The sequence below is a fragment of the Triticum urartu genome, chromosome 5A (assembly GCF_056163025.1).
Source record: "Triticum urartu cultivar PI428250 chromosome 5A, HENAU_Tu73, whole genome shotgun sequence".
Lineage (NCBI taxonomy): Eukaryota > Viridiplantae > Streptophyta > Magnoliopsida > Poales > Poaceae > Triticum > Triticum urartu.
In genome coordinates this window covers 2,146,609-2,171,759 of record NC_141877.1, presented here as the reverse complement: position 1 = coordinate 2,171,759, position 25,151 = coordinate 2,146,609, and the positions used below count along the sequence as shown (strand labels likewise).

At 44.1% G+C, this 25,151-nt stretch overlaps 1 protein-coding gene and 1 pseudogene across 1 annotated transcript; both read left to right on the top strand.

The window, feature by feature from the left end:
* Positions 1-983: 983 nt before the first annotated feature.
* On the top strand, positions 984-2,389 carry LOC147967311 (uncharacterized; annotated as a pseudogene).
* A 101-nt stretch (positions 2,390-2,490) lies between these two features.
* On the top strand, positions 2,491-10,732 carry LOC147967310 (uncharacterized). The gene is made up of 5 exons (XM_087522442.1): positions 2,491-3,470; positions 3,577-3,741; positions 9,831-9,968; positions 10,051-10,156; positions 10,229-10,732. Exons 1-5 carry the CDS (start codon positions 2,491-2,493, stop codon positions 10,730-10,732), a joined length of 1,893 nt encoding a protein of 630 aa, XP_087378568.1.
* Positions 10,733-25,151: the final 14,419 nt, after the last annotated feature.

The window sequence follows — 25,151 nt, the reverse complement described above, 5'->3', positions numbered from 1 at the left end:
CCTAAAAAATGTTCTGAATTATTTTTTTTCCATGTTCAAAATTAAAAAATTATGTTACTATTTAAAAAAATATTCCGAACTTGCAAAGAGTTTCCCATTTTCTAATAAAATATTATTTTTTCAAAAAATTCGGGTTGTCTAAAAATCAAATAGCATTTAAAAAATGCCCCAAATTTGAAAAATATTCTTCTTTTTGTGAAATTTTCACAATAAAAAATAATGTTCGTTTAAAAAATATACACATTTTCTATTTTTTTTCAATTTTCAACACATGTTCCTGTTTTTAGAAAATGTTCACAAATTTAAATAATTTTCATATTTTTAGTTGGAGTTACGCACAGGACAACCAATAATGGGCTGGCCCAATTTTCTTTATTTCTGTGTTTTACTTCTATTTTTATTCTCTTTCCTATCTATTTTTTCCCTTCCAAGTTTATTTTTATTTTAGAATTTATTTCGTAAATAAAAAATTCTCAAAAAAGTTCAGACTTAAGAATTGTTTTTTTAAATGTTAAGAATTCCAATTTTTTTGCTATTTTATAAAAATATTCGGAACTTGCAAAAAGGTTCCCATTTTTTCAAAAACAATTATTGTTTTTCAAAATAGTTTGAGATGTCTAAAAAAATAGCATTTAAAAAATGCTCCAAATTCGAAAAATATGCTTCAAAATAGGCATGGGTCTTCCCCGACGTACGATGACATAACAAAACTCTTAAACACCATCGATCAATGAATGGAAAAATAATGGATTGATTCCTCCACACGCTGCGAAACTGAGAAGCTAATCGTTTCTTTTCTTCGTGTGCACATAGGGTTTTGCTTGCACATATAATTCTCATTGACTTTAACTGCATACTATTTTATCTCCCGTTGCAACGCACGGGCATATGTGCTAGTATAAACCTATGCTTAATGTAAAAGAGCATATGGAAAATTATAAACTGATCTATTTTGTTTTCATTACTACAGCTAGCAAAGGCTAATGGATCGAGGTTGGATGAGTAAACCAAGATCAACTACTGATTGTAAAAAAGGTGGCGAGCAATTTCTATCTTTTGCCTTCCATGATGTTCCACTCGGTGATAAAATTCTCTGTCCCTGTGTAAATTGTGGGAATAAGGCAACACAGAATTACGACGAAGTGAAAACCCACCTAAGATGTGATGGTATTCTTCAGGGTTATACAAAAAGGGTTTGCCATGGAGAAGAGTATGATTCACCATCATTTGCATTTGCTCCCATGTCAAATAACAACAATAATTTTCATATTCCGGGTTTTCCAGTGAATTCTGATGTAGAAGGCAGTAATAGAAGATTGCTTGACATTTCTGGGCTCTTAAGTGCCATTTTCCCCATGGCTGACAGCTTCCAATCACTATCAAGCACATCTGATGGGGAACTAGATGGTGTTCAGTCTGAATTTGAGAACTTGGAACCTGGTATGGCTGAGAATGTCAATACAACATCTGCAGATGATGATGCAATGAGAGAACAAGACATATACGCTAGTTTCCTCGAGGAAGCAAACACAGATTTATACCCTGGATGTGCAACATATTCAAGGTTGTCATTTCTTGTCACTTTATATCACATGAAAGTCTTGCATGGATGGTCACAGGAATCATTCGCACAGCTACTTGGTGTATTATCGGTTGCATTTTCTTAGATAAACCTACCCAAGAAATATTATGAGGTGAAAAAAATCATACGCGGATTAGGGCTGGACTATGAGAAAATTCATGCATGCCCAAGAGACTGCATGCTTTTTAGAGGCGAAAGGGGTAACCAGGAGACTTGCCATGTGTGTGGTGCCTCTCGTTGGGTTACCAATGAAAATGAGAAGAAAGATTCGGCAACTGCATCTAAAAAGAAGAAGAAGAAACCAGCCAAGGTGTTGCGATATTTCCCATTGATTCCAAGGCTCCAAAGGTTATTTGCAACCAAGAAGACATCAACTGACATGCGTTGGCATGATGAGGGTCGTACAAAAGATGGATTGCTGCAATGTCCAGCTGATGGAGAGGCTTGGAAAGATCTTGATGCCAGATATCCTAAATTCGCTGAGGATTCCCGTAATGCGCGGCTAGGTGTTGGTTTGATGGGTTTAATCCTTTCTGACTCATGAGTGCAAAACATAGTACTTGGCCAGTGATGCTTATTCCATACAACCTACCACCTTGGATCTGCATGCAGCAAACATCTCTAATTTTATGAATGATTATTCCTGGACCAAGTTCCCCTGGCAATGACATTGATGTATATTTGCAGCCGTTGGTGGATGAACTGCAACAACTTTGGAAGGGTGTGGACACTTTTGACTCATGTACTCAGGAGAAATTTTCTCTTCGAGCTGCACTATTATGGACTTTGAACGATTTCCAGCATTAGCTTACCTCTATGGGTGGAGCACGAGCGGTAAATATGCTTGCCCGTCTTGTGGTCCTTTCACAAGATCATATTGGGTAAAGAAGAGTAAGAAAATTTGTTATATGGGTCATCGCCGATGGCTACCACAGAATCATGTATTTCGGAGACGAAAGAAGGAGTTTGATAACACCGAAGAGATGGAACTTGCACCTATAACAATGAGTGGTAGCTCAGCTTTAAGAATGTTGCAGGGCAGAGTGTTTGTCTTAGGAAAAAAGGTTATTGTGGCAAAGAAAGGGAAAGGGAAAAAGAAGGGTAAAGATAGTGAAAAAGGAACTGAAGGTCCTGAAAAACAGAAGCGTAAAAGAGCGCCTAACAAGAAATCAGGTAACGTCGCATGTAAGCCTGAAAAAAAGCCTGAGGATTGTAAAAAGAAGTCGGTATTCTTTGATTTGGAATATTGTGAGCACAACAAGTTAAGGCACAATCTAGATGTAATGCATATTGAGAAAAATGTCTTCGAAAATTTAATTCGAACCTTACTCGATATTGATTCTAAAACAAAGGATGGCCTTAATGCACGACTTGACTTAGGAGAAATTGGAATTCGATCTAGCCTTCAACCTCATGAAGGTGATAAGGGTAAAACTGAATTGCCGCATGCACCTTTTAATATGTATAAAGAGAAGAAGGAGATTCTTTGTACAGTGGTTAATAATTGTAGGACACCTGATGGTTGTGCATCAAACTTTTTGAGGTGTGTGAACATGAAAGAATTGAGATTGACTGGCCTCAAAAGCCACAACTGCCATGTTATTCTACAAGACATCCTTCATGTGGCACTTTTACACTATTATCCCAGTAAAGATGTCATGATAATAGTTGTTGAGCTGGCTAATTTCTTCAAGAAGCTATGCTCCAAAGTGTTAGATGTCTTTGAGCTTGACAAACTGCAAGAGGGTATTGTGAAGACACTTTGTAATATGGAAAAGGTTTTTCTTCCATCGTTTTTTACTGTCATGGTACATTTAATGGTGCATTTAGTTGAAGAAGCTAAACTTGGTGGCCCGGTGCATTACAGGTGGATGTACCCTCTAGAGAGGTATGCTACTTTGATTGATTTGTTATTTTCCACAGTGCATCTAAGTATATGATTTGATTTATTGTTTCCCATTATGCATATAACATTGTTGTTTTATGATGTTTAGATCATTTGTTAGGCTAAAGTCACTTGTGCGCAATAGAGCTTATCCTGAAGGTTCTATTGTTGAAGGATATACTGTTGAAGAATGCCTGACCTTTTGTTCAAGATTTCTAGAAGGAACCACGCGTTTCACAAGAACATCTAGGAACCCTGATCCTTTAGATAATACAAACACTACCAGGGAAAAGCCTAGCAGCAGTGAGGGTTTTGGGCCTATTAGTAGCGCGGGGACCGGCGCTACTAATAAGGCGCTACGGCTAACGTATAGCAGTAGCGCCTGTTGTCCCATGCTACTGCTATACATGAATAGCTGTAGCGCTCTTTAGAAAAGGGCGCTGCTGATATTATCTGCAGCGCTGTTTCCTGGGTAGCGCTACTGGTAAGGCGGCACTACTGCTAAATTTCCCCCCTCGCTACTACTAGTTTTATTATTTTTTTATTTGCATATTTGTTTTGTATTTGAATAGGCTTTATACAATAATCTTTAGCATATCATACACATACAAATGTAATCATAGCATATACATATAATTAGTCTCATCAAATCATGTCATCATCATAATGATCATCCAACACAAAGTGGTCTCTCGTCATCATCTCGAAAATAGCGATACAAGTCTCCATTACTTGCAAATACATCGTCATCCATCTAAACAATGATATACGCGAGAAGAGCTATCACTTTGAGTACATGAGTTCGTATCCCTCTCTCGCATTAGCGTGAACCTAAACTAACTACTGCCTGTCGCTCGAAAACCGGAAACCAATACACCTGGGCCTGACACTCCGTCCACTTGTCATATATATACTCCTGGCATAGCACTTCTTCGCCATCTATGATCTATGCACCTGCATCGTCACATGAGTTGATAATATGCAACATATATAGTTGAGCAACAGAAAGAGATAGACTTGGCAAAAATAGAAACAACATATCATAATCATAAATAACAAAGTTCATCGTACCCCAAAATGCCCTAACTAGAGTGATTTTCGCTAGTCGAGGAGGAGGACGGTTTAATTACATCACAAATAAAGTTTCACCATGCATAACTCAAAGTTTTGTCATACAGAAAGTATGGACTAAACGGACACATTGTCAGGGAGATAGTCACATGTCGTTCCATCCATCCAAGTCAGGGAGATAGTCCTTGAGCTTAGTGAAAGGCTTCATGTCGAGACGCTGAGAGGCTATCCATGTTCGGACGTCCTCCCGCGACATTTGTCCTTCTCCATAGAACATCCCTGTTTTTCCGACGACCTCCTTCATGATGATTTGGGCAAGTTCGCGCTGGATGTTATAGAACTCAGCTCGAAGTCGATGATCCTCGATATCTCCTATGTCCTTTGCCCATTGCAGAATATGGGCATCGCCGGATCTAGGAGACATGCGAAGATTTTGGTGATCCCGTCTGTACTCCAGCATGTGGTGTAGGACATAGAATCCATCATTAAGAGAATCGTTCGGTTGCTGGATGCAGCAGGAGTCGGTCTTATGGCCGAAGGCGGCCATGCCGCCCCTTGTCTTCTTGTCCCTGACCTCTCCACCCCTTGCTTGGTAGTAAAACATAGCACTGTCGAGAACATCCTTAATGTGGGTGTAATCCTTTTTGTGAATGTTCTTCGACGAGTCCAAGTAAAGAGCGTGGGAGAATCGGGGGTAGAGGATGACGAGGACGACGCGCCCGCCGCTGCGCAAAATAAGTACACCTCAAATTAAATAGCCTCCACCGTGCAAATGAATGATTGAAAGCGAAGGAAGGATAGCAGCGCGGATGACTTACACGGGATGATAAGGCATGAGAATCGCCTCCTTGTCCTTATTGGCGAGCATGAAATTGATGATGTAATCCCTCACGTATTCACGGTGCTTTGCGCAGACTCCCAAGAATCCCTCGTGCATGTAGTACGGGTCAGCGACACAGATATGAGATATCTGCTCAACCCCGATGATGTAGTTCATGTGCAAGGCATAAAGGCGGATAAACATAAAATCCAGCTTCTTCAGGTGAAACATGTCGAGTATGTAATCGAATCGGAGGAAGAACTTATCCGCGGGGAAGCTGTCGACGTACGACATTTGCCGCGGAATGTTAACCATGTAGAGTGGGTATCCTAGATCTTTCGAGGGGATGAGGCCTTTCTCTACCCGCAGCACATCATCATGAAGTCTCCTTAGATCGCCGAATCTGGCCTGTAGCGCTATTGCAGGTAGGATTGGTTGACCGGGGATATGCCATTTATCCGCATCGGGGATATCTATACGGTCCTGAAGCCGAGGCTGCTGAGGCGGCTGGATCATAGAATCAGCTTTTTTGCCTTTCCTCGCTCTCTTCCTAGACTTCTTTACTACCGGAAGGTCGTCCATAATACATTGAGACGACAATTCAGGCACCGAGTCATGACGCTCAAACCCTGAGGAGGTGCCAGTATAGACATACTGTTCAGCGCCATCGTCGTCCTCATCCTCATCCATGGCGACGTCATCAGCGACTAATGGAGCCTCCTCCTTACCCCGTCCGCTATCACCCAACCCGACACCCGACACTAATTGGGTACGTGGGGTGTTGATGTTCATACCTTGCTGAGGCTGCGTGCTCGTGGGTGTGCTCCCGGCCGCCTCCAGACGAAGCAGACTCTTTGGCCACAACAGGACCCACCCATTGCAACAATCACCAAGCCGCCACGGTGTCTCGCCGTCATCCCCCGCTAGTATTGGAGGAGGCAAATTCTCGTGGCCCGGTTTGACACTGGTCACGGAAACCTTGAAGACATTCGGAGGGATCGGCCGGCTGTGGAACAATGATTCCTTCGGCTTCATTATCGTCGCCTTCCCCACGTCCACCTTCTGGTCGCCGATGGTGTACAATATGGTGCACGGGGTTTCGTCGGCCTGCAAAGAAAAGTCTGCGACGTGAGACATCCGAAAGGCAACGAAAACGGGAGATTATACATTTATATTGAAGGGGGCCGGTGTGACAGATACCATGAGGGAGTCGAGGTCAGCCAAAGATGAAGCACCACCGAGCACGTCCGGTGCGGGAGCCGGTGCTGGAGCAGGTGCCGGTGCAACGCTAGTCGAGCTGCTCCCCAAGAAGTCAGCAAGGGGAAAGTCCTCTGCATTTTTTCTGGATGTTTCCTTGTCCAAGTGAAAACGCACGTCACCAAGGAAGTAGACAAATCTGCAACCACCTGTTTTGCGGCAGCTACCGCTGTTGCGACGGTCTGAGATGATTTCTTCTCAACCGCAATCTCAACCTTCTTGTCGATATTTTCTTCAGTTAACCTCCGTCTTTCCTTTCTCTCCTCCGTGGTCTCACGGTAGTACTTCTTCCATGTGGCGCCGTCTCCGACACCGTGCACGCGTCCATACGACGGTCGAGTATCCACCGGTTATCGTTTCAACATGTTCAACTCCCGGTTGAATGGAGTGTCCCACTCGGGCCTTGCCAATGCCTCAGACGGCGAGTCGCTTTCGGCCGCAATCCGGTGCTGCTCTCTCTGCAAAAGGAACAAGGATCGTTTACAAATATGACTAACATGTGCAGTCGAATTGATAAGAAACTAAAATTACCAGCAGTCACATCAACTCCGTAATGACCGGTTTTGTCTCGTAAACCTTCTTCACTGGGTCCCAACGATGCCGGGCCCTGAGGACGTCACGCTCCTGCGGGACGGTGAAATCCGCCAAGGGGTTTGGGATGCCCAGACTCGCGGCTTCCGCGTCTTCCTTGGCCCATTTGGACCTCTTTTCGTCGTAACCACGGCTTCCGAGGCGGTGGCTCCCAATGTTCCTCTCTTGAAGCCCCTTCTTGTACTTAGACTTTTTTTGGCAGCTTCGGCCTCGCAAGCCTCCTTGAATATTTGAAACTGCTCTTCCGTGATTGTCGGATTATCCTTTACAATGTCGGAGTGTGGTTCCTTCTTGTCGATGATCTTTGCTTTCACTCGATTTTTCCAGGCGGCCAACGCATCGCTAAACTTGGTCATGTCGTGTTTGTTTATCTTCTTCATTGCCGGGTCCTCATCTGGATCTTTATAATCCTTCTCATTCCGGCCCGGGAACAAGAATATCTGGTGAAACTTCTTTAGGAGGGAGCTCCTCATATTTTCTATCTTCTGTAGTTTCTCATCGTTGATGGTGGCGGTTGTCCATACGATGCAGCCTATCTGATTGCCGTAGCATCGACGCGCTTCCTCGGGCGCCTTTGGCTCAAAATTGCCATCATCCACCTCCGTGACCACCAGTCTAGTAGTCCTGAGTTTGTTAGGAGGCCGTTGCCTCTTTGCTTTCGGTTCTACACCGGCTCCGCTCCCCGAGGCAGCGCCGGTCTCAGTCTCAGCGCCGGTGTCGGTCTCGATGCCGGTCTGAGTCTCAACGCCGGTCTCAGTCTCCGTCTCGATGCCGGTCTGAGTCTCAGCGCCGGTCTCGATGTCGGCAAGGCTAAAAAATTCGTCTGCCGCCCGGTAGACGTCGTCGCATTCACCAGAACCCTGTCCTTCATCGTTGCTAACCATGTTTCCTATGATTAAATCTAGTCAATTAATTCTAGACCTAATAAAATGAATAATGAAATAAAAAAGGCCTATTGTTTTGCAGGAACGTTGACTCCTTCCCGGTGCGGCAAATCCCGGGCACTCGATATGTCCTAGTTTGTAGCACAAGTCATGCCGAAATTCACGGAAAATTTTGGCATGACCTTTGCTAAAAAGTGGACAAATCGAGAACCTGAATTTTGCCGGAACGGAAATGAATCAACATTCTGGTTAAACATAGGCCACTCGGCTTCATTCCCTGGAAACAACAAAAGGCCACTTGGGCACAATCGAACCACTTCAATGTCGATTATGATCAATGAGCAAACACAATTGAGGATTTTTCATATATCATGACCACTTCGAATTTGCATATCCTAGTGTTTGACACTTCAAGAAAATCTACACAAATCTCATGCTCTCTGAAACTCAATTCAAAAACCAAATATAGATGGATGAACCCTAGAACTCAAATTATGTCCTAATAAAAATTCACTAAAATTAAGAACCTACTAGACTTGCAACACTAATAGAAAATTATATTTTTATATTGATTTTTTCTCTAAACTAAATCCTACAACCCTACTTAACATCTAGTTAAACCTTACTTTCCTAACATTTGTAATTAAACACTACAACCCTAACCTTACTGCCCTAGTTAAGCATATACAATTTTTTCCTATGGTGAGGGAGGCAGGGGCATCTCTATCAAATTAACCTAACTAGTTAACCTAACTAAATTAACCTAACTAAATTATTTTCCTAACTAAATTAACCTAACTAATTTAGAGATAGAGAGAGAGGAGGGGTGGGGGCTTACAGAGGATGGCTCCGCTGGTGGCGCGGGAGGCAGTGGTGGCGAGGGAGGCGGGGGCGTCTCCGCTGACGGTGAGGGAGGCAGTTGTGGCGAGGGTGGATCCGGTGGCGTCGACTGCGGCTCTGGTGGCGTTGATGAGGCCGCGCGGCTCCGGTGGTGTCGATGGCGCGCGGCTCTGGTGGCTCCGGGGGAGTCAACATCGGCAGGAGACGGCGACGAAGTGGGTGACGGTGAATCAGGTAGACGGCGGCGGGGTGGGTCGAGGGATTTGGGGGAGAAGTGGTGGCTGGGGGGAAATGGTTTTTTGGTTAAGTCAAACTTAGCGGTAGCGCTTTTCACGAAACACGTTATAGCTAAGTTAGCTATAGCTATTTTCACAAAACGCGTTACTGCTATAGCTATGTAATTTCCTTCATCTTTCTTATTTTCTTTTCTGTTTCTACAACGGGGGTCTAGGAAACGCGCTGCAACTACGTTAGCTATAGCGCCTCTTACGAACAAACGCCACTGCTACGTCTTTCTCCTTTTTTCCGCTTTCTCATTTATTTTGCTCTACATTTTATTTTTTCCTTTGTCCTTTTTCTATTTCTTTCTTTTTCATTTACTTTTCCATTTGTTTTTTATTTTATTTTATTTCCATTAGCAGTAGCGCCCTCCGCGTGAAACGCACTACTACTTATGTGCTAGCGGTAGCGCGCTTTCCTCAAGACCGCTACTGCTATGCGTAGCCTATCGGTTTAGCAAAGGGGATATTAGTGGTAGCGCATTTTCATGCGCACGCGCTACTGCTACTATTGTATCTGTAGCGCGGTTTACAGACACGCGCTACTGCTATTTAGCACTAGCGCCCTTTTTTGACACGCGCTACTGCTAAATTTCTGTGTATAAGGTTTTCCCTAGTAGTGAAAGGGCATGTACATGTTTGATAGTGTTGGTGAGCCAATTGGAAAGGCTATCACTATAGGCCAGTTGGACGATCAGCTTCTAGTTCAAGCACATCGATATGTCTTGCGGCAATCTGATGAGCTTGATGATCTCCGTAGGTGTGCTTCAATGTTGTCTCCTATTTCTTTTATTTTTCACAAGTTGGAAAAAATCACGATGTTATTTGTCTTATTATTACAGAGAATTTCGGGACCAAGAGAAGAGGAAACCGGGTAACTTAAATTTGACGGATGATGACAATGAGGATTTGGTTGGTAGACACTTTGCTGACTGGTTGGAACAAAAGGTACATTTCACCTTTAGCATGTTCCTTCATTGTAGTTCCATGTGAACTCAATGTAACCACTCCTACATACAGGTTATACTAGATGATGGACCGGATATCACAGAAAAGATAAGAGCATTAGCCGCAAAACCAAGCAAATGCGGGGTGCGCTATAGTGGCTATATAATTAATGGTTTCAGGTTTCATACTATCAGTCGCGAGACAGGACACGTGGCACAAAATAGTGGTGTCGTGAACCTTGCTGAAAATGGCGTGTCCTATTATGGTCGGTTATCTGACATCTTCGAATTCTCATACAAAGATTACAAGGTGGTCTTCTTTAAATGTGATTGGTATGATGTTCATCACAAAGCTGGTATTATAAGAGATGAGTTTGGATTCACTCATGTAAACTTCTCCCGAAAAATACATACAGGGGAGATGTTAGAGGATGAACCTTTTGTATTTTCTTCCCAAGTGGACCAGATCTTCTATATCCAAAATCCGAGAAGTGAGAATTGGAATACCATGGTGAAATTCAAACCTCGTGATATTTTTGACATGGGTGGAGAACCATCTTCAGATGAAACAGAGTAGTCTTTGTGTTTTTAGCTTGTTATCTCCAGCTAAGATATAGGTTGAGCAATTGTCATCCATGCTCCTAGGTAGAATTACTCCAACATAATTATTCTAGCTGGGTGGATCTTCTTCGGAATGTATGTTACTCTGTGATGAACGAGCCTATGGTCTTTTTTTAATGTGTATGTTCCCTTTTGTTATGAATGAGTTATATGGCTGTCCGTTCTTTGAACCGTTTTTTAACTTTCACTCACAGTACTACTGCTAAATTTTGGAACCTTCTGATGAAGTCTGCTTCAGGTTCATTTGTCCTGATTGGATGCTTCTTTGTGCTAGTTTATAGAAAATGAAAGTAGTCTAGTCAATATTTCAATAATATTTTGCAAGTGCATGACATCCACTTTACACGATTGACATCCCAGTTAACCAGGAAAAAATTGTAGTCAACAAAGATGGAGAAACTGGAAAATCATAAAAATCAAACACAGTATGGGATATTTGGTGAAATGAGTGAAGTGTTACAGTAACTAGTACATTTCTTTTGTTATTTTTAAAATCCTCGGAACGGCCACATATGGCCGTTGACTTTTATAAAAAGTTAATTTTTTGGGGGGAAAATCAAATTTGAAAATGTTTGCGATCTTGAAAAAAAACATGAATTTGAAATGGATTCACGCCTTCTGAAAATGTTCATGAATTTTAAAAAAGTTCACCAATTCAAAGAAATATAATCACAAACTAAAAAAATCAATTTAAAAAAATATTCATGACCTTTAAAAACTTTGAGTATTTGAAAAAGTTTCGTGAATTTGAAAATGGTTTATGGTTTCAAAGCTTTTTTGCAAAAAATGATTTTTTTCACAAATTAGGGAACATTTCACAAATTCAAGAAATGTTTGTGAACTTCAAATTATTGTGAATTTAAAAAATGTTCACGGTTTGAAAAAAACATTCATGAATTAAAAAAATTGGGAATTCTAAACAAAAGTTCAAAATTTGGAAGAACCTCAAGAATTTGAAAAAGAAGAAAGAAAAGGAAATAGAAAAAATAGAAAGGAAAAATAAAAAATAAAACAAAAGGTAAAAAATAAAAGATAAAGGGAAAAAGGAAAACCCAGGAAAACATAGTAAAACCTGGCTGAAATAAACCTAAACAAGATAAAGATAACCGACTTTAAAAAGCTAACAAAGCTTCTAGATGCTTCATAGAATCCAACCAAGGAAGCTTTTGGGGGCCTCGAAACCCGAGAGCAAGAGGGAGGTTCATGCTTGTGCTTTAATTGGGCCGGTTACTTGTAACAAAAACAGCATGTCGCGAGATGCTGCAACCGGCCACGCCGAGAGCTGGAAATGGTGACGGTGGCCCTGCTGGATGCTCGAGCTAGCCACAAGGTTTGCTGGAATCGGTGTGGCAGGTTTATTTCGGACCTACTACATTTTTTGCTCCAACCGGAGTTGGGTATGGACTACGACTGGCGGCATGAGATGCTGGAAATGAGTGGCAGTGCGGTGCTTCAAGTGAGGTACTACGTTGATCACTCCTACAAGGATAAATGAACACGGGGACTGAGAAGCCTACTCCGGTCGATGCGCCACATTGAAGCAGTGTCGGTCTGTCTGCCCTGGCTATTTAAGCATGACGCCAATGCCGGCCAACAGACATGTTGAGGAGGAGCCCCTCTCCTATGATGAATTGCCGAGACCAAACTGGACATCGCATCAAAAAGGAGCCACCCCCTCGCGCAACACGTTTGACTGTTTCGACCAACTGGCATCACCACCGCGCCGCAACTGGCGTGACAAAGTCATGAAGGAGGAGGAGCCCTCCCGGACGCTTCCTCCATTACCTCTACATGCTGACGACACATCGTCACCCAGCACCCTGACATCGGCCAAGAGGATGGCACAGGAGAAGGAGCGGCAGGAGTGGCGCAATGCAGGGCCACGTTTGCCACATCGGACGCCGGCACCACGGAGATGCCGACGCTGCAACAATGACCAGCTGGTCTAGATCGGCTTGGAGGAGTCGCTGCGTGCCGCCGCCCCTGACACCGACAAGGGCTAGGTGAAGGGATGACACGCCGGGGCGGCGTCCACAGTCGACACGGCATCACGCGGAGGAGGGGCAAGCCCAGCTTCGATCTACCACTGCCTTTATTATTTTTGTTAAGCTATATCAAAAATACTTGGAACGTATATTACCCAATGAAGTTTCATATTTTTTTCAAAAAAGAACAAAGCATACGGATTTATCCAATAAATGATACACCTAAAAAAATTTGGCGCTAAAATGTTTTATTTACCGTGGGAAAGACTTCCCACCTCTATGCTTTTTTTTCTCCCGTCCAGCTTCTCCACCTCCCCATTATCCAACCTCCCCCAATGTGCCGCCATTCCCGCACACCGCGCGGTGGCGTCCTCCATCGCTAGCTTCGCCCGCCGCCGCTAGCTCCGCCTGCCGATGACTCCCTTCTTCCTCCATCAACAAGGTCGCTAGTTGGAACCTCGTCGGCGTGCGTCGTCCTCACCATCACGAAGACGCGCTCCTCCCGACTTCGTCCTCACAGCCACGAAGCCGCATCCGTGCCGATCTCTCAGCCTTCACACGAAGCTGCGCCTGTCCTTCCTGTACATCGCCCACCAAGCAGCTCTTGCCTCCATCTAGCATCTTCAGCCTCCACCAAGTCAAGCAGGTGATCCCTCCATACATTCAGAGAAGTATGCTTCAGTAGTACAATAGGTAAGGTAACCCACTAGTATGCACTCTAATTGTTTATTGAATTGCTTGCTGGCCTATAAATCAATTCCTTTTTAGGTAAAAGAGTTGCAGTTGTTCTTTTTACAGTATCAGACAAGATGACTACAGATTTTCAACCTTACAGACTGAACACTAGTCATAAGAAGGCACTGACAGTGTCATGCACAATGAATTAGCCAAGTGACTTTAAACTCTGAGAGCTTGAGTAGACAAGCCTTGGTAAAGTAGTCACAAACTCGGATCCAAATTTTGAGCCTAATCCATGAGAACATTTTGTTATGATGGCTAAACACACAAACCGTTTGCTAAAATCCTCTCTAACCATAGCAAGGCGTTCATGTTAATCACCTAGACCGACTTGCTGTTAATAGCAAGTTTATACAAACATGTAATGTACAGGAAGGATGGAGTTAGTTAAATACCATTGACACTCAAGGTCAGATATAGGACTTAGAACCCAGCAACCTGATTCCTTTACTTTATGCATGCATACAGCGAGATATCCCTATACTACTGAAGCATACTTCTCTGAATAAATCCTTTGCCCAAAATAATTGTAAACTTCCAAGCTACTGCTACTCATGATAAAAAGTACAGTATGTTATGTAAACTAAGTGTCCATATGCTTAGTATTTTATAAATTTGGTTCCTAGAAATTTGTGAAATCATATGCATGACCTTGACATATGCTTTGATGATTGACCTTAACATATGATTTTAACATTGTTTGGTAAAGATATCATGTCGAGGATACCTCAACGGCTTTGAAGCCTAAACATCCCAGAGCAAGCTTCTGAAATTGTATAACCAGATGAAGAAAATTTAGAAGGCCCTCCAGAGATTGATGATCTAGTACCAAAAAAGCCTCCTGAATCTACTAGGAAAATTAAAATAGTTTGTAAGCTCAATTTCCTTTTTCAAACACATATCTAGTATGATGTATATGGTCCAGTTATATGCCACTGTGATACTCTTGCATGCAGGGCCAAATGGAGATGTGCGACAGATTCTAGGGGAATTCCGAGGTAAAAATTTGTCGGAATTACGTGGGGGAAGATAATTGTGGAGACTGGCGGAAGTGGAATTCCAAATGGAAGGTCGGCTGCCATTTTCGGTCAGCATCTTACCTGGCTTGCAGAAAACTCAACATTTGCACCATTGCATATTCCAAGATGGGACAATGAATTGTTTCTACAAAAACATGGGCAGATGATCACAGATGCGGAGGTAAAAATTTATAGCACTGTTCAAGACTGTTCATTTCACATTGCTGATTGTCAATTTTAATATTTGAAGGAGAAATTTATCTACCCCAATGAGACTAGACAACTTACGAGAGACGGGATCCTATTGAATATTAACAAAAAATGGAGAGTGTATAAGTCTCGTTTGAAGAGTAAATATTTCAAGCGTGACAAGAAGTCTTTGGCTGAAATTGTAGCAGCTGTTCCCAAAGGTGTTAATGAACATCAATGGGGTACTCTTGTTGGGCTTTGGTGCCAGGATTCACACATGGTAATGTGTTATATTCTCATACTTAATCTGGTGTACATAACTAGTTTGGTGACATTAATATTGTTGGGGATCGTAGCAGAAAACAAAAAAAATTCTACGTTTCACCAAGATCAATCTATGGAGTCAACTAGCAACGAGAGGAGAGTGCATCTACATACCCTTGTAGATCGCGAGCGGAAGCGTTCAAGAGAACGGGGATGGTGGAGTCATACTCGCCGTGATCCAAATCACCAATGACCAAGTGCCGAACGGACGGCACCTCCGCGTTCAACACACGTACGGAGCGGATGACGTCTCCTCCTTCTTGATCCAGCAAGGGGGAAAGAGAGGTTGATGAAGATCCAGCAGCACGACGGCGTGGTGGTGGATGCAGCAGTGATCGCAGCAGGGCTTCGCCGAGCTTCTGCGAGAGGGAGAGGTGTAGTAGGGGAAAGGGAGGCGCCAAGGCTTGAGGTACGGATGCCCTCCCTCCCCCCCTTTTATATAGGCCCCCTAGGGGGGTGCGCCGGCCCTAGGAGATGGGATCTCCTAGGGGGGCGGCGGCCAAGGGGTGGAGTACCCCCAAGGCAAGTGGAGGCGCCCCCTCCCCTAGGGTTCCCAACCCTAGGCGCATGGGGGGCCCAAGGGGGGGCGCACCAGCCCACTATGGGCTGGTTCCCCTCCCAACTTCAGCCCATGGGGCCCTCCGGGATGGGTGGCCCCACCCGGTGGACCCCCGTTACCCATCCGGTAGTCCCGGTATAATACCGGTGACCCCGAAACTTTCCCGATGGCCGAAACTACACTTCCTATATATAATTCTTCACCTCCGGACAATTCCGGAACCCCTCGTGACGTCCAGGATCTCATCCGGGACTCCGAACAACTTTCGGATTACTGCATACTCATATCTATACAACCCTAGCGTCACCGAACCTTAAGTGTGTAGACCCTACGGGTTCGGGAGACAAGCAGACATGACCGAGACGACTCTCTGGTCAATAACCAACAGCGGGATCTAGATACCCATGTTGGCTCCCACATGCTCCTTGATGATCTCATCGGATGAACCACGATGTCGAGGACCTAATCAATCCCGTACTCAATTCCCTTTGTCAATCGGTACGTTACTTGCCCGAGACTCGATCGTCGGTATCCCAATACCTTGTTCAGTCTCGTTACTGGCAAGTCACTTTACTCGTACCGTAATGCATGATCCCGTGATCAACCACTTGATCACATTGAGCTCATTATGATGATGCATTACCGAGTGGGCCCAGAGATACCTCTCCATCATACGGAGTGACAAATCCCAGTCTCGATTCGTGCCAACCCAACAGACACTTTCGGAGATACCTGTAATGTACCTTTATAGTCACCCAGTTACGTTGTGACATTTGGCATGCCCAAGGCACTCCTACGGTATCCGGGAGTTGCACAATCTCATGGTCTAAGGAAATGATACTTGACATCCAGAAAAGCTACAGCAAACGAACTACACGATCTTTGTGCTATGCTTAGGTTTGGGTGTTGTCCATCACATCATTCTCCTAATGATGTGATCCCATTATCAATGACATCCCCATGTCCATAGCCAGGAAACCATGACTATCTATTGATCAACGAGCTAGTCAACTAGAGGCTCACTAGGGACACATTGTGGTCTATGTATTCACACATGTATTACGATTTCTGGATAATACGATTATAGCATGAATAATAGACAATTATCATGAACAAGGAAATATAATTATCATTTCATTATTGCCTCTAGGGCATATTTCCAACAGTCTCCCACTTGCACTAGAGTCAATCATCTAGTTACATTGTGATGAATCGAACACCCATGGAATTCTGGTGTTGTTCATGTTTTGCTCTAGGGAGAGGTTTAGTCAACGGATCTGCTACATTCAGGTCCGTATGTACTTTACAAATCTCTATGTCTCCATTTTGAACACTTTCACGAATGGAGTTGAAGCGACGCTTGATGTGCCTTGTCTTCTTGTGAAACCTGGGCTCCTTGGCAAGAGCAATGGCTCCAGTGTTGTCATAGAAGAGTTTGATTGGCCCATATTGGGTATGACTCCTAGGTCGGTAATGAACTCCTTCACCCATATTGCTTCGTGTGCTGCCTCCGAGGCTGCCATGTACTCCGCTTCACATGTAGATCCCGCCACGACGCTCTGCTTGCAACTGCACCAGCTTACTGCCCCACCATTCAAAATATACACGTATCCGGTTTGTGACTTAGAGTCATCCAGATCTGTGTCGAAGCTAGCATCGACGTAACCCTTTACGACGAGCTCTTCGTCACCTCCATAAACGAGAAACATTTCCTTAGTCCTTTTCAGGTACTTCAGGATATTTTTGACCGCTGTCCAGTGTTCCATGCCGGGATGACTTTGGTACCTTCCTACCAAACTCACGGCAAGGTTTACATCAGGTCTGGTACACAACATAGCATACATGATAGACCCTATGGCCGAGGCATAGGGGACGACACTCATCTTTTCTCTATCTTCTGCCGTGGTCGGGGATTGAGCCAAGCTCTATCTCGTACCTTGCAATACAGGCAAGAACCCCTTCTTTGACTGATCCATTTTGAACTTCTTCAATATCTTGTCAAGGTACGTACTCTGTGAAAGACCAATGAGGCGTCTCGATCTATCTCTATAGATCTTGATGCCTAATATATAAGCAGCTTCTCCAAGGCCCTTCATTGAAAAACACTTGTTCAAATAGGCCTTTATGCTTTCCAAGAATTCTATATCATTTCCCATCAACAGTATGTCATCCACATACAATATGAGAAATTCTACAGAGCTCCCACTCACTTTTTTGTAAATGCAGGCTTCTCCATAAGTCTGCATAAACCCAAACGCTTTGATCATCTCATCAAAGCGAATGTTCCAACTCCGAGATGCTGGCACCATTGTTACTCTTTCTTTTTCGTCCCCTCTTCTTTTGCTGTAATGGGATCGAGTTCTGCTCATAGACCGCCTTCTTGAGTGTGTCGGGGCTGATAATAGTTGGCACCTCGGCTATCTAAGGCTCGATGAAGGCGGCAGCTGGAGGCGTCTCCTGAGAACTGAACGCCAGACGACGCCTGTTGCAATTTGGTTTCTCCGCGGTACCAGCATGATCGCAATCGTCTTTTTCAGGGTTGGGTTCTTGAGAAGGAGGCCCGAAGAATTCATCACCGTACCCATGTTCGGAAAAGTACTTATCGACGTTGGTAAATGTACCGTCATCATTGTCGTCGTCGTTCGGATCCTGTGCCATATGCATGTTCGGATCCTGTGCCATAGGGATGTCCAGCATGTCCGGTAGCATTGCGGCGGTCTTGCCATGGCTTGGCGCCAGCATGACTGGTGGTGTTGTCTGTGGGGTGGTGTCCACCGCCCCAAACGAATCTGGCTCTTTGGCCAAAGCAGGGGCCATCTTACGCAGGCGCTGAAGGTCATCACATCATCTTCGTCGGCCACAGCGGGTCGAATCGGAGGTAACAACTCGTCGCAGCCTGGCAGCACCCGAACCAGTTCAACCCTATACACGGTGGGTGGCATTGGATTACCGTGGAACATGGGGTTGCGCGGTTGAACGATTCTGCCCTTGGCGACATCGATCAACTCGCCTCCCGCGAAGTGCAGGAGAGTGCATGGAATGTCGGCGGCGCCCTGCGAAAACATGTAGGGCGTCAGGGATGCCCAGTCAAAGGCAAGGAGATGAAGTCATCGGCCGAGAGGCTTAATTAGTTACCGTGATGGCGTCGAGCTCGGCTAATGTCGAGGCACCGCCAACGGCGGGCGTGCAACTGACGGAGGGGCCGCTTGCTGCCGAGGTGCCGGCCGGCGTACACCCAGGTGCATTAATCTCCAATGCCCGTGTCGGCGTCGGAGACACCAATACCGCCTCCGCCGGAGACACCAATGGCGCCGCCTGCACGTTGTGCGAGTTGCTGGCCGTGAAGCTGGGAACCGGGGGCGGCCCCTGTTGGCTGCCCGCAATCCACGCCTGCAGCCCCTCAATCAAGGTAGGCACAATGGAATTGAGCGTCGATCCCAGTTGTTGTTGCACTTGCTCTTGGACAATCTCCGGAATCCGCGTTACTTGTGCCTTGAGTTCTTGAACCTCGCACGACTGGCTTTCCGAGTTGGTCTTTCTCTCCTTTCGCCCACCAGCGTTATAGTATGACGACCATTTTGTGGACAAGCCTTTGCCGGCCACACGACCAGCTGACGACGGCTTACTGAGCTTATCCTTGTTTTTCATTAAGTTCAACGCCCTATTTAGAGTGCTGTCCCAAGGGGTGCTCTAAGACGACCCCGCGCTACTGCTTTGAGTCTCCTGCGGAAGGAATGTGAACCATTTAGAAATTTGGCTTCATTAATTAGAATGCAACCGTATGGAGCTATTTACGTGGGAGTGTATTCCTTACCAGAACACGCTCGAGCGCCCTGGTCTTCGGATCCGTGGTAAGCTCCTTTGTTACAAGGTCCTCCTTGTATCGGGCCCTGACATAGTTCTTGGTCTGCTTGTCACGGTATTTCTCGAAGCGGGGCGGTATGCCTTGCTCGACACGCTCCGCGTCCTCCTTGTCCCACATAGGCTCTGCCACTCTATAACCGCCGGGACCGAGTTTGTGTTCCCCTAAGTTCAACTCCCGCATTTCGTTCCCCCACTGACTTGATTCGGAGGTTGCGCTGCTCTCGCACTTGATCTTGAACTCCTTGTAGTCATCTTCGCTGATCGAAGGATTTTTCACCTTGATCTTCTCATAACTATCACCTTTGTAAATCATTCTCTTCACCGTGCTTCTCCAAGTAGACAGGGCCGTGCTCATCGTCGTGAGGGCGGCAGTGTTCACTTTATTCCCTGAGAGGCGTGTGTTTACAAAGTCAGCGGGGAACTTGTATCGTTCGTGCAGCTTTGTGAAGAGGAGGTTGCGCAAATTCCCTCGGTCCTTATGCCTTAGGTTCTCGGTGTTGATCGAGATGGTGCTCCGGAGAATGCACCCGAGCTGAAGCGAGTACCCCTTGACTAATTCTTTGGGTGCCGCTGGATGCCCGTCGGAGTTCACTTCAGTAAATTCCTCCTTGACGGTGCGGAGCACGTTCGGGCACCGGTCCTTTCGTTGCCTCTTTGGTTGGCTGCCATCGTGCATGCACTGCCATCATCAGTGGTGGCATCCTCGGCGGCACCATCAGTGGTGTCATCCCCGACGCCACTAGGGGTTGTGTAGTCAGGATCGATGTCTTCCGCCGCGTCCTCATAGAGGTGAGGTTCTTCCTCCATCTCCTATGACAGCTCCCAGAATTGCTTGCCCGAACCGCCGGCCTCATCATTGTGGGCCATGTTTCGCTCTAAATAGGAAAAAAGTTTGGTCAAAAAGTTGGTTATTGTCAAGGAACAAGATCATGGTCTCATCATTTAGGGTTTGTCGACACCGAGGCATCCTAAAAGCTAAGCTTTTATCATTTAGGGCTTGTCGAAGCTGAGGCACCCTAAAAGCCTAAGCTTTCATCATTTAGGTTTTTATCGACACCGAGGCACCCTAAAAGCCAAGGTTTTATAATTTAGGGTTTGTTGACACCGAGGCATCCTAAAAGCTAAGCTGGGAAGGAGAATTCTAAGTTGGGCCTAATCACTTGGCTCTATTGCCACCTATGGTTTAATGCAGCAAGAATAAAGGGGCAGTTGATCCTACTTAATTAAGTACTAAGATACCCCAGCCCATGCATTAGTCACAAGTACCCCATATGTCCTATTTTTAGCAAAGTCAGGCTAAAATTCACGGAAAATTTCAGCATGACCTTTGCTGAAAATAGGACATATGGAGTACCCGAATTTGCCGGAACGGAAGTTAATCGACATTCCAGCAAACTCAAGGGCCTCTCGGGGTACCTGCAAAATCATCACGACACGATGGTCTGAGACATGACCTTTGCCTAACTGTTCTGAACTCCTGCCAAAACTGAACACAACATATACCAAGGAAAATCAACACTTCTAGATTCATATCAGACTAACAACCAACACTGCTTTGTGTCCATATCAACTACCTCAATAACCTGTCAATACTGAATATTAGAATTTTATAATTTAAAGCATGCTAAAGATATATAAAACTCCATTGCAAATGTACCATGTCAATCAAAACCCCAACGGATGAGAACTACTATTCAATACAACAACTCTTAGAAGTGAAGAACGGGTTCTCCAAAATGAGTAGAAAGGGAGCATGATGACATCTATACAAGCCAATAATGATTTACTACTCAATGGAACAGGGTAATATAAACACCAGTCAATAAATTTACTACATCAAATGGAGTAAAACTCAACAATGCAACAATATCTCTGAACCTAACCTTTGTTTAGCACACAAATTGTTTTCTGTAAAATATGATCATCATCTTTACAGAATAAAGCAACACCCTGCACTAGCCTAAAAACAAGTGAAGTTTCACCCATATAAGAACAGGTGCAAACAAAATAATGACACTCAATTTAGATAGCAAAAAAAGTGAACATCAAGTATTGGGGCACATTGACACTCCTGGTTTTCTACAAACACCAAGTACTAGGGCACACCAAAGTTCTGAAATTTGTGTGCCTAACTGAATTAACTGAATTTTCAGTAACTGAATAAACTGAATTTTCAAAACTGAATTTTCAAGGAGTGGCTACAACTACAAACAGTGGCTAGAACTTCAGATTTACACATTAAAGAACACAAACTCAAGCAAGCTTCCTGAATTCTTGTTGCTAAAACTAATTTGACCTAAATTCTAGAGGGATTTGAACCTAATTTGACCTCAATTCGAGAGGGATTTGACCTAAACCTAGCAAAACAGATAAGAAGAGCGCATGGCCGGGAGGGCATGGCCAGGAGGGAGGAGAGAGGGATTACCTGACCACGATGAGGTGGTGGCCAGAGCGGAGACGGCACAATGGGTGGGTCGGCGCAGTGGGTCTCCGGCGGGGCGGCGCAGTGGGTCTCCGAGGCTCCAAGTCTGTCTCCGGCGGGGCGGCGCAGTTGGTCTGGGCTCCGAGGTTCCAAGTCTCCGGCGGGGCGGTGCAGTGGGTCTCGGTCGGGGCGGCGCAGTGGGTCTGGGCGCCGCAGGTTTCTAGGGTTTGGAGGGCTGGGAAGGCGAGGGAGGGGGTGGGTGGGGGTGGCAGAGCCCGGGAGCGAGGTCACCGGTGGGTGGAAGGGGATCGGCAGCGGTGGCGAGAGGCGAGGGGCAAGATGGGTCGGTGCAGTATGGGTGGGGATGGGAGGGATTGAGGGAAGAAAGGGGGTTGGCGAGGGGGGAGGCTTAGCAATAGCGCACCCCCTAGCGCCGCGCCATTAGATTTTTTTGTTAGCAATGGCGCACCCCCTAGAAGTGCGCTAGTAGTAATAATTTTTTGGATAGCAATGGCGCACCACCTTGTGCTGCGCCATTAGTAGTTTTGCAAAAAAACAAAATGAAAGTAGTGGCGCACGTGGTGAGTGGTGCGCCATTACTAGTTAAACTAGTAATGGCGCACTGTTACCTAGTGCGCCATTAGTATTTTTCGAAAAAAATATGTTAGTAGTGGCGCACCATTGGTGTGGTGCGCCATTAGTGTGATAGACACTAATGGCGCACCAGCACATGGTGCGCCACTGCTATATAGGAGTGGCACACCACATGTCTGGTGCGCCATTAGTGTCCATATTATCTATAGCCCTTTTCCTAGTAGTGAATTGCTAAACCTTGTGCTAAAGATAAACATAGACCTGTGGTAGGTATGCCTGTTATTTCAGTTAAAATAGGAGATCATTGTTATCATGGCTTGTGTGATATGGGTGCTAGTACTAGTGCAATACCTATTGACTTAGACAAAGAAATTATGCATGATATTGCACCTGCTGAGTTAGAAGATATTGATGTCACAATTAAACTTGCCAATAGAGATACTATTTCACCAATTGGGATTGTTAGAGATATTGAAGTCTTGTGTGGGAAAACTAAATATCCTGCTGATTTTCTTGTTCTTCGTTCCCCACAAGATAGCTTTTGTCCCATTATATTTGGTAGACCCTTCTTAAACACTGTTAATGCTAGGATAGACTATGAAAAGGATGTTATTACTATTGGTTTAGGCGATATGTCTCATGAGTTCAAGTTTTCTAAATTTCGGAGACAACACCGTGAAGAGGAATTGCCTAGCAAAGATGAAATTATTGGTCTTGCTTCTATTGCTGTACCTCCTAGTGATCCTTTAGAACAATATTTGCTAGACCATGAAAATGATATGTTTATGAATGAAAGAAGGGAAATAGATGAAGTGTTCTTTAAACAGGGACCTATTCTGAAACACAACTTGCCTGTTGAAATCTTAGGGGATCCTCCACCCAAGGGTGATCCCGTGTTTGAGCTTAAACCATTGCCTGATACTCTTAAATATCCTTATCTTGATGAAAAGAAGATATATCCTATTATTATTAGTGCTAACCTTTCAGAGAAGGAGGAAGAAAAAATATTGAAAACTCTGAAGAAGCACTGTGTTGCTATTGTACTCTGGATGATATTAAGGGCATTAGTCCCACTCTATGTCAACACAAAATAAATTTGGGGAAAGATGCCAAACCAGTTATTGATCATCAACGACGGCTGAATCCTAAGATGAAAGAAGTGGTATGAAAAGAAATACTAAAGCTCCTTGAGGCAGGTATAATTTATCCCGTTGCTGATAGTCAGTGGGTAAGTCATGTCCATTATGTTCCTAAGAAGGGAGGTATTACTGTCGTTCATAATGATAAAGATGAATTGATTCTGCAAAGAATTATTACAGGTTATAGGATGGTAATTGATTTCCGCAAATTAAATAAGGCTACTAAAAAGATCATTACCCCTTACCTTTTATTGATCAAATGCTAGAAATATTATCCAAACATACACATTTTTGCTTTCTAGATGGTTATTCTGGTTTCTCTCAAATACCTATGTCAGCTGATGATCAAGCTAAGACCACTTTTACTTGCCCTTTTGGTACTTTTGCTTATAGACGTATGCTTTTTGGTTTATGTAATGCACCTGCTACCTTTCAGAGATGCATGATGGCTATATTCTCTGACTTTTGTGAAAAGATTTGTGAGGTTTTCATGGACAATTTCTCTGTTTATGGATCCTCTTTTGATGATTGCTTAAGCAACCTTGATCGAGTTTTGCAGAGATGTGAAGAAACTAACATTGTCTTGAATTGGGCGAAGTGCCACTTTATGGTTAACGAAGGTATTGTCTTGGGGCACAAAATTTCTGAAAGGGGCATTGAAGTTGATAAAGCTAAAGTTGATGCTATTGAAAAGATGCCGTGTCCCAAGGACATCAAAGGTATAAGAAGTTTCCTTGGTCATGCCGACTTTTATAGGAGGTTCATTAAGGACTTCTCAAAAATTTCTCGGCCTCTGACTAATTTATTACAAAAAGATATACCATTCGTCTTTGATGATGATTGTGTAGAAGCATTTGAAATACTTAAGAAAGCATTGATCTCTACACCTATTGTTCAGCCACCTGATTGGAATTTACCTTTTGAAATTATGTGTGATGCTATTGATTATGTTGTAGGTGCTGTTCTAGGGCAAATAGTTGATAAGAAATTAAATGTTATTCAATATGCTAGTAAAAATCTAGACAATGCCCAGAGAAATTATGCTACTACTGAAAAAGAATTCTTAGCAGTTATATTTGCTTATGAAAAGTTCAGACCTTATATTGTTGATTCTAAAGTAACTATTCACACAGATCATGCTGCTATTAAATATCTTATGGAAAAGAAAGATGCTAAACCTAGACTTATTAGATGGGTTCTCTTGCTACAAGAATTTGATTTGCATATTATTGATAGAAAGGGAGCTGAGAACCCCGTTGCAGATAACTTGTCTAGGTTAGAAAATGTTCTTGATGACCCACTACCTATTGTTGATAGCTTTCCTGATGAACAATTAAATGTCATAAATGCTTCTCATACTGCTCCATGGTATGCTGATTATGCTAATTGCATTGTTACTAAATTTATACCACCAATTTCACATACCAGCAAAAGAAAAAGTTTTTCTATGATTTAAGACATTACTTTTGGGATGACCCACATCTCTATAAAGAGGGAGTAGATGGTGTTATTAGACGTTGTGTACCTGAGCATGAACAGGAA